Source organism: Lutra lutra, chromosome 10 (genome assembly GCF_902655055.1).
Source record: "Lutra lutra chromosome 10, mLutLut1.2, whole genome shotgun sequence".
NCBI lineage: Eukaryota > Metazoa > Chordata > Mammalia > Carnivora > Mustelidae > Lutra > Lutra lutra.
In genome coordinates this window covers 21,288,098-21,304,333 of record NC_062287.1, presented here as the reverse complement: position 1 = coordinate 21,304,333, position 16,236 = coordinate 21,288,098, and the positions used below count along the sequence as shown (strand labels likewise).

At 41.5% G+C, this 16,236-nt stretch overlaps 1 protein-coding gene across 7 annotated transcripts in view; it reads left to right on the top strand.

Moving 5' to 3' along the window:
- The window catches only part of LOC125078708 (prostate and testis expressed protein 13-like), an 85,201-nt gene that overhangs the window by 11,579 nt on the left and 57,386 nt on the right, over positions 1 to 16,236 (top strand). Inside the window, exons 2-6 of one of the 7 annotated variants that reach the window (XM_047691762.1) lie at positions 2,539 to 2,630; positions 4,539 to 4,615; positions 4,746 to 4,769; positions 5,126 to 5,266; positions 5,580 to 7,050. The exons of 2 other annotated variants lie outside the window; for them this stretch is intronic. In XM_047691762.1, coding sequence (XP_047547718.1) covers positions 2,539 to 2,630; positions 4,539 to 4,615; positions 4,746 to 4,769; positions 5,126 to 5,266; positions 5,580 to 5,782 — 537 coding nt within the window. In that variant the 3' untranslated portion in view covers positions 5,783 to 7,050. 4 more of the 7 variants (XM_047691763.1, XR_007120964.1, XR_007120965.1 and 1 more) reach the window with 4 other exon arrangements.

Sequence of the window (16,236 nt, the reverse complement as noted above, 5' to 3'; positions counted from 1 at the left end):
CATCCAGACTTTTTTATGCAACCAAAAGCTTCCAAAGCAGCTGCTTTAGATTTATAGAACTTGGCTGTCCAGAGCGAGTGAACAGTTTTGATTCTTAAATGGTCTCTGTGCCCTAGGGCAGAACATGTTGTTTGTAATAACAGGGACAATTTTTGGTCCGCAGTCCTGGAAATCGGTCGAGAACGGCTGTTCGGGGGTGGCTGATCGGAGCCTCCTACCCTGTACTCATCAGTCCGACGTGTGCTGGGCAACGACCAGAGCAACGGGCTGGAAGGCGGTAGGAGGCTGGGGCAGTGAAACAGGGAATGGCCTCAAGGCAAAGCCCTCCCTGCCTTGGTGACTGAGATCCTGCTGATTCCATCTAGGAAGAGCCTCAGGAAAGGGGGTCACGCAGAAAGCTTTAGGGGGTGTCCTGGTGAAAAAGCCCATCGTTACTCATGGCCTCTCCACAACCGATCCCCTGTCAACTATGTTAGGTGAATTAAGGTCCTAAGCGGTGTGCATGGTAAGAGCTGAACCAACGAGAAGGGGTGACTCAGAGTTCATGTCTGACCCCTAATTCCTGTTCCTTGCTTCTGTCGACAGTCACACATGATCCCTGACCTGACAGCTGAGGGGACCCAGATCAGGATCTCTCTCTGCCTTGACATTGTGACAGAATTTCAGTTCAGTCCCATCTCTTAAGCATAAAAAGGAAGACATGGGGCTCTGTGGCTTCTATGCCCAACGCATTGACCCGTTTCAGAAAATGGTACCTTCCAGGCTGCTATAGCTAGAAAGTCTGGATGACAGTTAAAGTGGAGAAGGGAGGCTAGGTCAGGAGGCTGATTTGAGTTGAGTATGGGGGAGGGGGACCCAGGCCTGCAGGGCAGTGCTGTGGGCTGGGTCCAGAGGCTAGAGGGAGCGTGGGTCTGAGGCAGGCCTAGGGGGACTGCAGGCCAGGAGAGCTAGTCAGCCAGACCCCATGTCCCCAGGAGACCTGCGAGTGAGGCAGGTTTGCTGTCACATGCAGAAGAAATGGTCACAGAGAAGAAATGGGACTGGATATCCATCTCACACTTCCTTCTTCCTGCCAGTGTGGGAGCTCCACGGGAGCCCAGTAATACAGCAAGTCTCCCTCTTCTCCTGGACTCCCCTGGGACCAGATGATCCCACTCTCGGGTGGGCTCCCTACTGAGCAGGGCTAGGAGAAGTGCTTGTTGGAGGTTGGCAGAACTAGTGAAGAGGTTATTGTGGAATGCAGGGAACATTCTTTGGGTTTGGGTGGGGCAGAGGTGGCTTCTGTTTCTATTTTCTTTTTCCCTGCATCCCCTGCCCTTTCACGGTCCTCCTACAGGGGCAAGGGGAACCCACCCTGGGACTGACTACAAAGGAGCCGAATGTGGTTCTCCTCCATCTGCAGATATAGGGCATGGGTTCAGGGTGAGCCTCTGGGCAGGGCAGGAGCAGGACAGCATGTCCTACAACCTCCCATGGAGGAAGGGGCAGCAGAGTGGAAAGGCTTTGAATAGGAGCCAGGAGAGGAGGGGAGAAGGTGCAGACTGTCAGCCCCGAGACGGGGGAGGGCTGGGAACCTGCTTCCAGGGGTTCAGACAAGGAGCGGGGAGGAAAAGACTGGCTACAGGCACATTGTCTCTATCTGTGGGAGGGACAGGTGGCCACAGGTGTCCAAGGTCAGTCTGGGGCCCACACTGAGATCCTCAGGTGAGGGATTGAGGGGCTAAGCAGTGGCCAAAGCTTCTGGCGCAGTCTGGAAGGCAGACTCGGGTGTTCACCTTTTAAAAGGGATTGACCAGGAGCCCAGCTCCTGAATCTCCCGCCATATCTGGGCCTCTCTTTCTAGGAGGGGAAGACAGGTTCGATGACAAAGGTGCCCTTCCCACAATAACAAATCACAGCCTCACACATACCGCGTCAAGCATGACAGTTGTTATGAACACGAACCTGTGGTACATGCACAGAAGAATTCTTGCATGGAGCTATGGCACCGTTCGACAGTTTTCCTCAGATTTGGAAGCACAAAGGGAGTTTTAGGTACTTCTTAGGAGTTTGGCATATTTTCCCAATTTCTGTTCCTTTTCTTCCATGTAGAATGTTGTCCAAAGTTGCCTGATGAACACAGGAGAGAGATACATTGCACAAACTTTGGGATTCAGTGCCGATTTTAATCCCTGGTTGCCCAGATCCTGGTGCAGGAGCATCCTTCCAGCCAGAACACGGGGTCCTTTGCTTCCAAACAGAAGCTTGGTCTCCCAACTCAGACCATCTGAACTTCTGTGCATGGATTGGTGCCTGTGTCTCACATGGTCCAAATGCAAGACTCACGAATGTGGTCCCTGTGGGAATTACTTGGACAGTGGCTCATAAGTCTTAGATCCCAACCAGGCTTGTGGGACACCCTATTTTTAGTGGGAGTTCATTTGTGAATGTTTTCTCTGCCAGGCAGAGAGAGATTTTTTTAATTTTAATTTTATTATTTTATTTTTTTAATGGAGAAAGACTTTTTCTTACCTGTTCTCCCTTCGTCTCTCCCCACAGTCATCTCCAGCCCTGGGAATCCTTCTCCAGAATGTAAAAAGAAGGAAACAGCATGGTAAAATGGGAAGATATCGGCCCACCCAGTCCAACAGGTAGACATCTTGTTCCCAGGGGAAAAATACTTCCCCTCCATGTGCCCTTGGGCTTCAACTGGAAGATGAGGTCCATTCTTTCTAACCTACGTGCTTGTTCAGAAAATCCAAAGAAATCAAGTGCATAACATGCCCGAAGAAGGTTTGACACCAAGTAGGGTCTTCCTGACCATTATCCACACATGAATTTTTATTTCTTTTTTAGATTTTATTTCTTTACGAGAGAGAGAGCATGTGTTGGTGAGGAGGGCCAGAGGGAGAGGGACAAGCAGACTCCCTTGCCAAGCAAGGAGCCCTACTCAGGGCTCAGTCCCAGGACCACGAGACCTTGACCTGAGCCGAAGGCAGACACCTAACCGACTGAGCCCCCAGGCGCTGCTCCATATGTGAATTTCTTAAGTTCCAATGCCTCCATCTGATGTAGCTCTGGCAGTCCTTGTTTCTACCTGTGAGGTCCCAGAGGCACAGAGAAGGAGAAACCTGTTGAAGATCCCATGGCCGGTAGGTAGCACACTTCGCCTTCCATCCCAGATGCAGAGGGAAGATTATGCGGGGTATCGCACTTGGGGTAGCCTGCGTTTGGTTCTGGGAAGGAGCTCACTCAAGATAAATGGGCCCCACACTCACTCTTCCCCCAAGACGAGAAGCTGCCATTACCCATGCCTGTCTTCTGTGTGGTGACCACCAACCGCAAGGTAGACAAGGACTGTCATCCTGCGATCTGGGAATTAGGGGCTGTCCGTATGGCGGGACCGTTCCCTTGTGCCTCTCAGGTTAACAATGACAACAGTGCACTCATGTTTTCATCAGATAGTTTGATTATCTGAGAGGTGCAAGGCATCCTTCTAGGTGCTGAGGAGAGAGCAGTGGACATGACACAGGAAAATCTTGCATTCATGGCACTTTCGTCCTTGAGAGGGCAAGAGACAAAAAACATAAATAAGGAAAAGCCATCAAATGACAAACTGGGCCAAACACGTGGGAGAAAACAGGAAAGGGACAGGGCGAGCGCGGTCAGGGAGCTTTGCGCATACATACAGATAGTTCGTGTTTGCCGGGGGTGCGCTGGCAAGCCTCACTAATCAACTGACACTTCGTGGATGAAAGAGGGAGGGACACCTGTGGGCACGATCTGCAGGAAGAGAGGCAAAGACAGAGAACTGATGGGAAAACCCCTCTCCAGGCCTCCTTGCTCCTTTCCTTCCCTCACAATCCATTTCTAGTGACTCATCCAAATATGTCTTCCTCTCTCCCCGTCACCCTCCGTGTAAGTCTCTCCCACTGTAATCATTTCTGGTCTTTGTCTCCTTTGGACAAATTAATGAATAAAGCTCAAGGGACACAGATCTAAACCTCTTCACCACTTCTTGAACTGCCCCATCCGTCTCTCAGAGGCGTGCTACGATGGGCAGGTGGACCACATCTATAGTCCCAGGCTCTGGTCCTGATGACCCACTTTGGCGGGATGGGGGGGTAGTACCGCTGGAGGTCGCCCTGAGGCCAGTGTCCAGGATGCTTCTACCTGAAAGGGCCTGAGCAGCTCCATCACAGATGCTCAGTGATCCCAGCTCTGTCATATGGGAAAGGCTGTCTTGCGGACATGGGGTTAGTCACGCTCTTTGCAGACCAACATCCAGAACTACAGGGGAAGTGAAGAGGTACTAACGAGAGAGATTCTCCACCAGCGTTAATGAGTGCCTCATGCTGGATCTAATAAAATGAAAGGGGGTGTCTAGATGGCTGAGTTCTGAATATCTAGAGGCATGCAAATGCAGACAGGATGTACCCTCTCCTGGGAACATTGTAGAGAGGATTCAGGCGGCTTGATCTGAAATTTATGATTCTGTGATCTAGTGGGATGCCTGAGGGCAGGTGATGGGAATAAATAGAGCTGGAGCCTCCCTCTAGGATCATCCCTGGAATGGGTCCCAGGATGTTCCAGTTGCTTCTGCTGGGCACATTCACAGTGCTCTTCATGGATGAAGGTAAAGCCTGGTGAAGGAGGCAGAGATGGGTGGCGAGAGCCTATGTGGGAAGAAGAAGAAGGTCGTTTCTAACCTTGACTTTTTGGGCTGCTGTACAATGGCTTAAGGAGATTTCTTCTTCTCTTCATAGGAAACCGAGTCCTGACATCAAGATGTATGGTGTAGTTGGTTTGCAGTTTTTGGATAAATAATGCCGCAATGAGAGGGGATACTCCTGATTTTTTCAAACATTGTCTCTCTACCCTCCCTGAAATATTCCACTCTCCTCACTCACTGCTCTAGTGTCTTTTTTCTGTCCCCGGCCTTGGGCAAAGGAGGGAGGAGGCTTGAATCCCTGGGGTCATAGCTGTCACCCATTCAAGGGAGTGAGGACCCCAGGCAGGAGCTGGGAAGGTTGTCAGCTTCCTTCTTGTGAGGTCTACACCTTGCCAGTGTAACTTGATAGTGGGATAGGCTTCTGAAGCTGAATTACTTAACCTAGAGCTCTGCTTTAAAATTTCCTCTATTTAGTGGTTCGATATTGCTATCAATGTGCCCGCTTTGATGGATACAGATGCCTCACTGGCTTGAAAAAGTGCTGGAAAGTCAATCTAACAATTTACAGAAGGAGTTGTACCATAGATCACTACTACTACGATGATCGAATTACTGGTAAGTGCTGGTTATAGAGAGACACAAAACTGTACCAGTGGTCCCCACCTTCCCTGATGTCAAGGTGTGGAGGTTTAACTGAGACCATGGGAGAGGCTGGGGAAAGTGGAATTCTCATAAACTACTTGGTGTGGAGCCTGAGTGTGAGGCAGATGTCTTTTGTCTGGTCCTGTCTAGAGAGATGATGAAATGTAGGCACAGCTTTGGGGGCTCATTCCTGTCCACAGAAAACCAGTGAGGTTCTGAGATGTCATTGCTAGGAAGATGGTGTGATTAAACAAGGTGATCACATTTGCTTTTTTTCTCTCCTTAGGGAGAGCTCTGTATCGTTATTCGGAACTGTCGTGTAAACCTTGTGAAGAGGGAATGGTTCAAGTATACCATGACTTACTGAAAGAAACAATTTGCTGCAATCATAAGGACATGTGTAATAACGGCAACATAAATTTAGATACTACAGTGGTATTTGGAAGAGGGATAGATAACATGACTGATGTGATAAAAGATAGAAGATAAACATGTGCTTAAGATTTTAAACCATATAGGAATGCACATCTTAAATAATACTTTCCCCTTCCCCTAAAATAGACCAAGAGTATAGGGGCACCGGAGTGGCTCAGTCTGAAAAGCATGGGATTCTTGATCTCAGGATTGTGAGTTCAAACCCCATGTTGGGTGTAGAGATTACTTAAATAAATAAACTTAAGGGGAAAAAAAGAAAAGAAAAAGAGATAGTATAAAAGGAAATAGAACATAAAGTAGAAAATTATACACACAAATTTACAAACACCATAAAACAATATAACAGCATTGACTTAACATATCAGCCAAATTAAAAAGATTTTAGTTTAGTAAACAGAGCAAAATCCAACTCTTATGATGATTTAGAAATATGACTGAGTCAAAACAATTCGGAATGTGTAAGTATAAATGAATAGGAAAATACATATTAAAAACCCATATTGAGTATGAGCCTATTTATGGGCTCAAAATCATCAAAAGAGATAATATACTTTATATTATTAAAGTCACTAATGTATCATAAAGATATAAATTATTAAAACAGGCAGCCAATACCAGAGCAATGACTTTTCTTAACAACTCTCCTATAGAAATTGTAGGAGGTACGATGAAAAAAAGAAATGCATGCTAATCATCAGTCATGTGCGTAAATAATTAGCAAGGGGATTGAAGACATATACAACATGATTATTAAGGTAAATCTTATAAAACTATATCTAATCCTGAACCCAGATAATAGAGAACTTGGCTTTTCAAATGCACACAGAATAATCACAAAGATTGGTCACATATATTTGCCCTGTGGAGGATAGAGTTGATTTACATCTGAACTATAGAAGGTTCATATTTTTCTCAGTACATGTTTGGAATTTTGGCCAGGATAAAAACCTTTGTAATGTGCTCTTTAAAGTCTGAAACTCCCCTGGTGACTCCCAGCATCATTTTATTTACTGATCTAAATAAACTGTTTTCCAGCCTGGCTTGATCACATGGTTACAGATATAACGCCATCCTCCCCACCAACCACATGCACCCTCATTAAGAACTTCTGTTTAAAATAGCCCTGATGCTGAGATTCCTGACACAGATTGTGGTTGTGTAATCCCGTGACCGAGAGCAGTCTGTATGTAAATGAGGACTCCTGGGAGCTTGTGCATGGAATGTCTCTTGGATTTCCTAATTTTTGTCTGTACTCCTCTTCTTTTGCTGCACTGTATCCTTAGTCTTTAAATAAAAGCTATATTCAGTATGCACTATAAGTATGTTCCTAGAGAATAAGTGTGTTCTGTGAAGTCTGATGAGGTTTTCCAGATACCTAAATTTGGGAAATCTTTGCAAGCCCTCAAAGAAATACTTGATAAATTCCAGGAAATAGAAATAATATAAGCCATATTCACTTACCACATGCAATAAAGTAGAAGTTAAAAATAAGACCAAAAAGATGCCACCATCTGGAAATATAGAAAGATGTTATCAAGGAGCTCTTAATAGGAAAATCCAGGACCAAAAAAAAAAAAAAAAAAATGCAGAATTTCTTAACAGAAAACATTACATATCAAAACCTATGAAATACAGCTATAGCATTTATCAGTGGAAAAGTCATAGAATTAAATACACAAAAATTTAAAAAATAATAAGTTAATTAAACACTCAATTCAAAATAGCAGACCACAAACAAAGTAAGCAGAAAAAAGGTAAGAGCTAGCAAAAAGTAAAAGCAGAAACTCAGAGGTAGTGTATTCATTCCATATGGCCGTGTTGCTTTTTATGGCTGCCACATATTATCTCACAGTTTCTATAGGTTGGAAGTCTAGACAGAGCTTAGATGGGTCCTCTGCTCAGAATCTCACAAAGGCTGCAGTCAAGGGGTAGACCAAGAGCCATGTTCTCATTTGAAAACTTAATTTAGGAAGAATTCACTTCTAAACTCTCTTGGCCTGTTGGTGGATTTCATCTCCGTAATGGCATAACTGAGTTTCCTATTTTCTTTCAGGCTGTTGGCTAAGGCCTCTTTCAGCTCCAAAGGGCCATACTTCCCCACCACGTGGCTATCCCCATAGTCAATTTACATCACTGCTTCTTCAAGGCCAGTGGGAAAGTCTCTCTCCTGTTTGCTAACATCCAGTCTTATATAATGTAACATAATAATATGCTTGATATTCCATCACCTTTGCTACATTCTGTTGGTTAGAAGCAAGTCATAAGTTCTGCCCACATTCAAGGGGTGACTCATTGGGTATAACCCATACCTTAGGATATTTCCATCACATGTAGAAAACAGGAAATAAATACAACAAATGAATTAAAAAGTTTATCTAAATAAGCAAATCACAAAGTTAACCTCTTATTTAAGAAGGAGACTGTACAAATACAGAATATTAGATATTGCAAAGGAGAAATAAACATCCAAATGGGAAATTTTTTAAAATATTTGCTTTAAATTTCAAAATTAATTTGTATAACCCTATGCAAATGAATATAAACATCTAGTTTACAGATGTATAAACATCTAATTGAAATAACTAATCTTCTAGGAAAATAGAATTTTTACCCAAACTGTCCCAAGCAGAATTAGGGGTCCCTGGGTGGTGGTGTTGGTTAAGTGAACGACTCTCGATTTCTACGGGGTCATGATCTCAGGATCTTTGAGATCAGGCCCTGCTGCAGGCTCTGCGCTCAGGACAAAATCAGCTTGAGACTCTCTCTCCCTTTCCCTCTGCCCCTTCCACTCATGTGCTTGATCTCTCTCTCTCTCTCTCTCAAATTAAAAAAATGAATCTTTAAAAAAAAAAAAAAAAGGGCCTGGGTGGCTCAGTTGTTGGGGGTCTGCCTTCCGCTCAGGTCATGATCCCGGGGTCCTGGGGTTGAGCCCTACATTGGGCTCCCTGCTCTGTGGAGGGCCTGCTTCTCCCTTTCCCACTCCCCCTGCTTGTGTTCTTTCTTTCACTGTGTCTCTGTCAAATAAATAAATAAAATCTTTTTTAAAAAATAGAAAAAATTATAAAAGTGTTCCTGTCACCTCCCAAGAAAAGCACTATATCTGTATGTTTTCACAGAAGAATCCCAAAAAAAACTTTTTTTTTTTTTTAAGGGGGATTAGGGGAGAGGGAGAGAGAGAATCTTAAGCCAGCTCCCCACCCAGCGTGGAGGCCACCATGGGGATCCATCCCACACCTGAGATCATGACCTGAGCCAAAGTCAAGAGTTGAATGCTTAACCGACCGAACCACCCAGATGCCCCTCCCAATAAAAACCTTTAATAAGTTGATGATTCCAATGCTACTTAAACATTTTCAAAGTATAGATAAGAAATATTCTTTTTATTAAATGATATCCAAATCCAAATGAGTTTATGTAATATAGACCTTTATAAAAAATCTCACTTTTTTCTGGCTAACAACATAATAATAAAAAAAAAGAATTGGAAGAGATTGTCATTAAAAAGACTTGATGATGGAAAAAAATAGTCTAGTCTGACATAAAAAAAACTCACTTATAAACATCAATTTAAAAATCTTTGACAAGGTAGTAGCTGACAGATTTCAAAAACAGATAAAAGAATAACAAAATGAATTATTTCAATTCTGTTGAGTAACAAGCCATTCTAAAACTCAGTGGCTTAAAATTATAAATTATTTTTCTGTGTGTGAGGAATTTAGGTGATCCCGATTTGCTCAGCTGGGCAGTTCTGCTAATCTCAGTGAGACCAGACTCATTCATTATGTCTAGTGGGTAGCTGGAGACTGGTTGATTTAGCCTGGCCTTGGTTAGGGTGACTGAGCTCTGCTCTGTATGCTCATCTTCTCCTGGGACCAATAGACTAGCTTAGACATGTCTCACTCATGGCAATGGAAGAAGCATAAGAGAGCATTGTGTAAATTTAAGGTGTATGATGTGTCAGTTTGATACATTTATATATTACAATATAATTGCCACTGAAACATTAGCTAACACGTTTATTATGTCACATTTTACAATTCTTTTTTTTGTGGTAGGAACAATTAAGATCTAGTCTCTCAGCAATATTAAAGTTTATAATACAGTATTATATAATCAGTGAAATCACTAATTTCACATTAGATGTCCTGGATTTATTTATTTACTGATTTTATGTTTGTATCTTTACATCTCCTCAACTCATCCACCCCCTAGACCCTCATAACCACTTTCTTACTCTCTCTATTCTCACTAATTTGGCATTTTTAGATTCCACATGTAAGTGAGATCATACAGCACATGTCTTTCTCTGCCTAATTGATTTCACAAAATGCCACCAAGTTTCCTGTTGGGGCGCCTGTGTGGCTCAGTCAGTTAAACATCTGCCTTTGGCTCAGGTCATGATCACCGGGTTCCTGAGTCAAGCCCCAGTTGGGCTCCCTGCTCAGTGGGGAGTCTGCTTCTTCCTTTGCCTCTCTCCGTGGCTCATGCTCTCTCCCTCTGTGTCAGATGAATAAATAAATAAAATCTTTTAAAAAATGTTTAAAAATGAAAATGAAAAATAGTTTCATTCTTTTGTTACAAGTGGCAGAACTTCCTTCTTTATCATGGCTAACAATATTCCTGCATGTGTTGAGGGGGGTGAATATCACATCTCTTATTTTTCCATTAACCTGTTGAGGAACACAAATTGTTTACATAGCTTGGCTGTTATAAATGATACTGCAGTAAACATGGGAGTACATATTTTTCTTTGATATCCTGTTTTCATTTCTTTTGGATATATACCCAAGAGTGGAGTTGCTGGACCATATGGTAGTTCTATTTTTAAATTTTTAAAGACCTCCATGCTGTTTTCCATAGTAGCTGTACCAATTTACATTCCCACTAATGCTGCGTAAGAGTGCCCTTTTTTCTCCACATCCTCAACACTTGTTACCTGTATTTTTCTTAATGATAGCCATTTTAACAGGTGTGAGGTGATAACTCATTGTGGTTTAGATTTCTTTCTTTTTTTTTTTTTAAGATTTTATTTATTTATTTGACAGAGAGAGATAGATCACAAGTAGGCAGAGAGGCAGGCAGAGAGAGAGGAGGAAGCAGGCTCCCCACTGAGTAGAGAGGCCAATGTGGGGCTTGATCCCAGGACCCCGAGATCATGACCTGAGCCGAAGGCAGAGGCTTAACCCACTGAGCCACCCAGGTGCCCCCTGGTTTAGATTTCTTTGATGATTAGTGATGTTCAACATCTTCTCCATGTACCTGTTTACCATTGGAAGTCTTCTTTGGAAAAACATCTGTTTAGTTTCGCCTATTTTTTAGTGGGATTTTCTCTTTTCTTTCTTCTTTCTTTTCTTTTCTTAGGACTGCATGGAGACACTGATGTGTTTTGAGCCAAAGATCCCAATATGAATCACCTCAGTTCTGTTCCCATCTCATCAAATGGCCCTGGACTATTCTCTTAACATCTCAGAACTCCAGTTTTCTTACTTATGAAATAAAAAATGCTAACTTCTTCTTTACTGAGTTGTTCCAAGAAAGAAATAAGATTATAATATCAGCTGCCTGGCATGTATTAGGTTCTCAGTAGATGCCAGAGTTGTTTTATTGTTACTGAGTTCTATGAGTCCTTTATAGATTTTGGATATTGACCCCTTATCTGATACATGGCTTAAAATGTTTTCTCCTATTTTGTAAGTTATTCATTTTAGTTTCCTTTTTTTTCTTTTTATTTTTTAGAAAAATGTCATTTTTATTTTTCTAACACTTAGAAGTTATTTTATCCATTTATAGAAATTCTCCTGTTTCCCTTTGTTAAAATTAAATTATTTTAAAACTAATTAAAATAGGTAAATGAAGCATTATATGGGTAAGCAAACCTGTAGAATCTTATTTAATATCCTTAATTCCAGTTACATCATTTGAAGTTTTTCTCATATTATTTTTTTTTCCAGTGGGTCAGTTTTATTTTTTTGTCTTGCTTTTTAAAAACTTAAATTCAGTTAACATATACTATATTTTTAGTTTCAGAGGTAGAGGTCAGTATTCATCAGTTTTATATAATACCCCGTGCTAATTACATCATATGCCCTCCTTAATGTCTATCACCCAGTTTCCCCATGTCCCTACCCCTCTCCCCTCCAGCAACATTCAGTTTGTTTTCTATGATTAAGAGTCTCTTATGGTTTGTCTCTCCCTCTGATTTCATCTTGTTTTATTTTTTCCTTTCTACCCTGATGATCCTGTTTTGCTTCTTAAATTCCACATGAGAGTGAGATCATATGATAATTGTCTTTCTCTGATTGACTTATTTCACTTAGCATAATAACATCTAGTTCCATCTACTTTGTTGAAAATGGCAAGATTTCAATTTCTTTGATAGCTGAGTAGTATTCCATTGTATATATACCACATCTAATTTGTCCATTCATCTGTTGATGGACATCTGGGCTCTTTCCATAATTTGGCTATTGTGGACATTGCTGCTATAAACATCGGGGTGCAGGTGCCCCTTCAGATCACTACATTTGTATCTTTGGGGTAAATACCCAGTAGTGAGATTGCTGGGTTGTAGGGTAGCTCTATTTTCAACTTTTTTGAGGAACCTCCATAATGTTTTCCAGAGTGGCTGCAGCAGCTTGCATTCCCACCAGCAATGTAAAAGGGCTCCCTTTTCTCTGCATCATCCCCAACATTTGTCATTTCCTGACTTGTTAATTTTAGCCATTCTGACTGGTGTGAGGTGGTATTCCATTATGGTTTTGATTTGTATTTCCATGATGCTGAGTGATATGGAGTATTTTCTCATGTGTCTGTTGGCCATTTGGATGTCTGCTTTGGAGAAATTCTGCTCACGTCGTCTGCCCATTTCTTGATTGGAATTTTTGTTCTTTGGGTATTGAGTTTGATAAATTCTTTATATAGATTGTGGATACTAGCCCTTTATCTGATGAGACATTTACAAATATCTTCTCCCATTCTGTTGGTTGTCTTTTGGTTTTGACAACTGTTTCCTTTGTTGTGCAATGCTTTTTATCTTGATGAAGTCCCAATATTTCATTTTGCCTTTGTTTCTCTTGCCTTTGGAGACGTGTCTAGCAAGTTGTTGTGGCCAAGGTCACAGAGGTGGCTGCCTGTGTTGTCCTCTAGGATTTTGATGGATTCCTGTCTCACATTGAGGTCTTTCATCCATTTTGAGTCTATTTTTGTGCATGGTGTAGGGAAATGGTCCAGTTTTATGCTTCTGCATGTGGTTGTCCAATTTTCCCAAAACCATTTGTTGAAGAGACTGTCTTTTTTCCATTGGATACTCTTTCCTACTTTGTCGAAAACTAGTTGACCGTAGAGTTGAGGGCCCATTTCTGGGTTCCCTATTCTGTTTTATTGGTCTATGTGTCTGTCTTTGTGCCAGTACCATACTGTCTAGATGATTACAGCTTTCTTTTTTTTTTTTTTAAAGATTTTATTTATTTATTTGACAGAGAGAGATCACAAGTAGACGGAGAGGCAGGCAGAGAGAGAGAGAGAGAGAGAGAGAGAGAGAGAGAGGGAAGCAGGCTCCCCGCTGAGCAGAGAGCCCGACGTGGGGCTCGATCCCAGGACCCTGAGATCATGACCTGAGCCGAAGGCAGCGGCTTAACCCACTGAGCCACCCAGGCGCCCCTGATTACAGCTTTCTAATAGAGCTTGAAGTCTGGGATTGTGATGCCACCAGCTTTGCTTTTCTTTTTCAGCATTCCTGTGGCATTCAAGGTCTTTTCTGATTCCATACAAATTTTAGGATTTTTAAAAAAATTTTAATTAATTAATTAATTTTTAAAGATTTTATTTATTCATTTGACAGACAGAGATCACAAGTAAGCAGAGAAGCAGGCAGAGAGAGAGAGAGGAGGAAGCAGGCTCCCCGTTGAGCAGAGAGCCCGATGCGGGGCTCGATCCCAGGACTCTTGGATCATGACCCAAGCCGAAGGCAGAGGCTTTAACCCACTGAGCCACCCAGGCTCCCCGAATTTTAGGATTATTTATCCCAGCACTGTGAAAAAAGTTGATTGTATTTTGATAGGTATTGCTTTGAATGCTGTAGGTAGCACAAACATTTTAACAATATTTATTCTTCTAATCCATGAGCATGGAACGTTTTTCCATTTGTGTTTTCCTCAATTTCCTTCATGGGTGTTCTATAGTTTAATTAGTACAGATCCATTGCCTCTTTGGTTAGGTTTATTCCTAGTTATCTTATGGTTTTAGGTGCAGTTATAAATGGGATCGGCTCCTTAATTTCTCTTATTTCTGTCTCATTGTTAGTGTATATAAAAGCAACGGATTTCTGTACATTGATTTTTTACCCTGCCACTTTGCTGAATTCCTGGATGAGTTCTGTCAATTTGGGGGTGGAGTCTTTTGGGTTTTCCACATAGACTGTCATGTCAGCTCTCCAGATTGAGAGTTTGACTTCTTCTTTGCCGATTCAGATGCCTTTTATTTCTTTTTGCTGTCTGATTGCTGAGGCTAGGACTTCTAGTACTGTGTTGAACAGCAATGGTGAAAGTAGTCATCCCTGTCATGTTCCTGACCTTAGGAGAAAAGCTCTCAGTTTTTCCCCATTGGGAATGATATTTGCTTTTATGATAGATGGCTTTTATGATAATGAGGTATGTTCCCTCTATCCCTATACTGTGAAGAGTTTTAATCAAGAAAGCATGCTGTACTTTGTCAGATGCTTTTTCTGCACCTATTGAGAGGATCACATGGTTCTTGCCCTTTCTTTTATTAATGTAGTGTATCACATTGATTGATTTGTGGATGTTGAACCACCCTTGCAGCCCAGGAATAATCCCACTTGGTCATGGTGAATTATTCTTTTAATGTACCTTTGGGTCCTTTTGGCTGGTATCTTGGTGAGAATTTTTGCATCCATATTCATCAGGGATATTGGTCTGTAATTCCCCTTTTTGGTGGTTTTTTTTTTTTTTTTTTTTTTCTGGTTTGGGGTCAAAGTAATGCTGGCTTCATAGAAAGAGTTTGGAAGTTTTCCTTCCATTCCTATTTTTTGAAACAGCTTCAGAAGAATAGGGATTAATTATTCTTTAAGTGTTTGGTGGCATTCCCCTGGGAAGCCATCTGGGCCTGGAATCTTGTTTATTGGGAGATTTTTTAGTACTGCTTCAATTTCCTTACTGGTTATGGGTCTGTTCAGGTTTCCTATTTCTTCCTGTTTCAGTTTTGGTAGTTCATGTGTCTCTAGGAATTTCTTCCAGACTGCCTGATTTGTTGGCATATAGTTGCTCATAATATGTTCTTATAATTGTATTTCTTCAGTGATGTTTTAATGTCTCCTCTTTCATCCATGATTTTATTAATTTGGGTCCTTTCTCTTTTCTTTTTGACAAGTCTGGCCAGAGGTTTATCAATCTTACTAATTCTTTCAAAGAACGAGCTCCTAGTTTCATTGATCTGTTCTACTGTTCTTTTGGTTTCTATTTCATTGATTTCTGCTCTGATCTTTACTGTTTTCTTCTCCTGCTGGGTTTAGGCTTTCTTTGCTGTTCTTTCTTCAACTCCTTTAGGTGTAGGGTTAGGTTCTATATTTGAGAACTTTCTTGCTTCTTGAGAAAGGCTTGTATTGCTATATACAAGAGCAATACAAGGACCACCTTTGCTGCATCTCAAAGGTTATGAAGGGTTGTATTTTCATTTTTATTTGTTTCCATGAATTTTAAAAATTCTTCAATTTCCTAGTTGACCCATTCATTCTTTAGTAGGACTCTCTTTAGCCTCCATGTATTTGAGTTCTTTCCAACTTTCCTCTTGTGACTGAGTTCCAGTTTCAAAGCACTGTGGTCTGAAAATATGCAGGGAATGATCCCAAGTTTTTGTACCAGTTGAGACCTGATTTGTGACGCAGGATGTGACCTATTCTGGTGAATGTTCCATGTGCAGTTGAGAAGAATGTGTATTCTGTTGCTTTAGGATGGAATGCCCTGAATATGTCTGTGAAGTCCGTCTGGTCCAGTGTGTCATTCTAAGCCTTTATTTCCTTGTTGATCTTTTTAGATGATCTATCCATTGCAGTGAGTGGGGTGTTAAAGTCCCCTGTTATTATTGTATTATTATTGGTGTATTTTTTAAATTTTGTTATTAATTGGCTTAGTTAATTGCCTACTCCCATGTTAGAGGCATAAATATTTACAATATTTAGATCTTCTTGTTGGATAGACCCTTTAAGTATAACATAGTGTCCTTCCTCATCTTTTATTAGTCTTTGGTTTAAACTCTAATTTGATATAAGGATTGACACCCCAGCTTTCTTTTGATGTCTGTTAGCATGATAAATGGTTTTCCACCTCCTCACTTTAAATCTGGAGGTGTCTTTTTGCCTAAAATGAGTCTCTTGCAGACATCATATTGATGGGTCTTGCTTTTTTTTAATCCATCTGATACCCTGTGTCTTTTGATTGGGGCATTTAATCCATTTAATTCAGAATAACTATTGAAAGATATGAATTTAATGC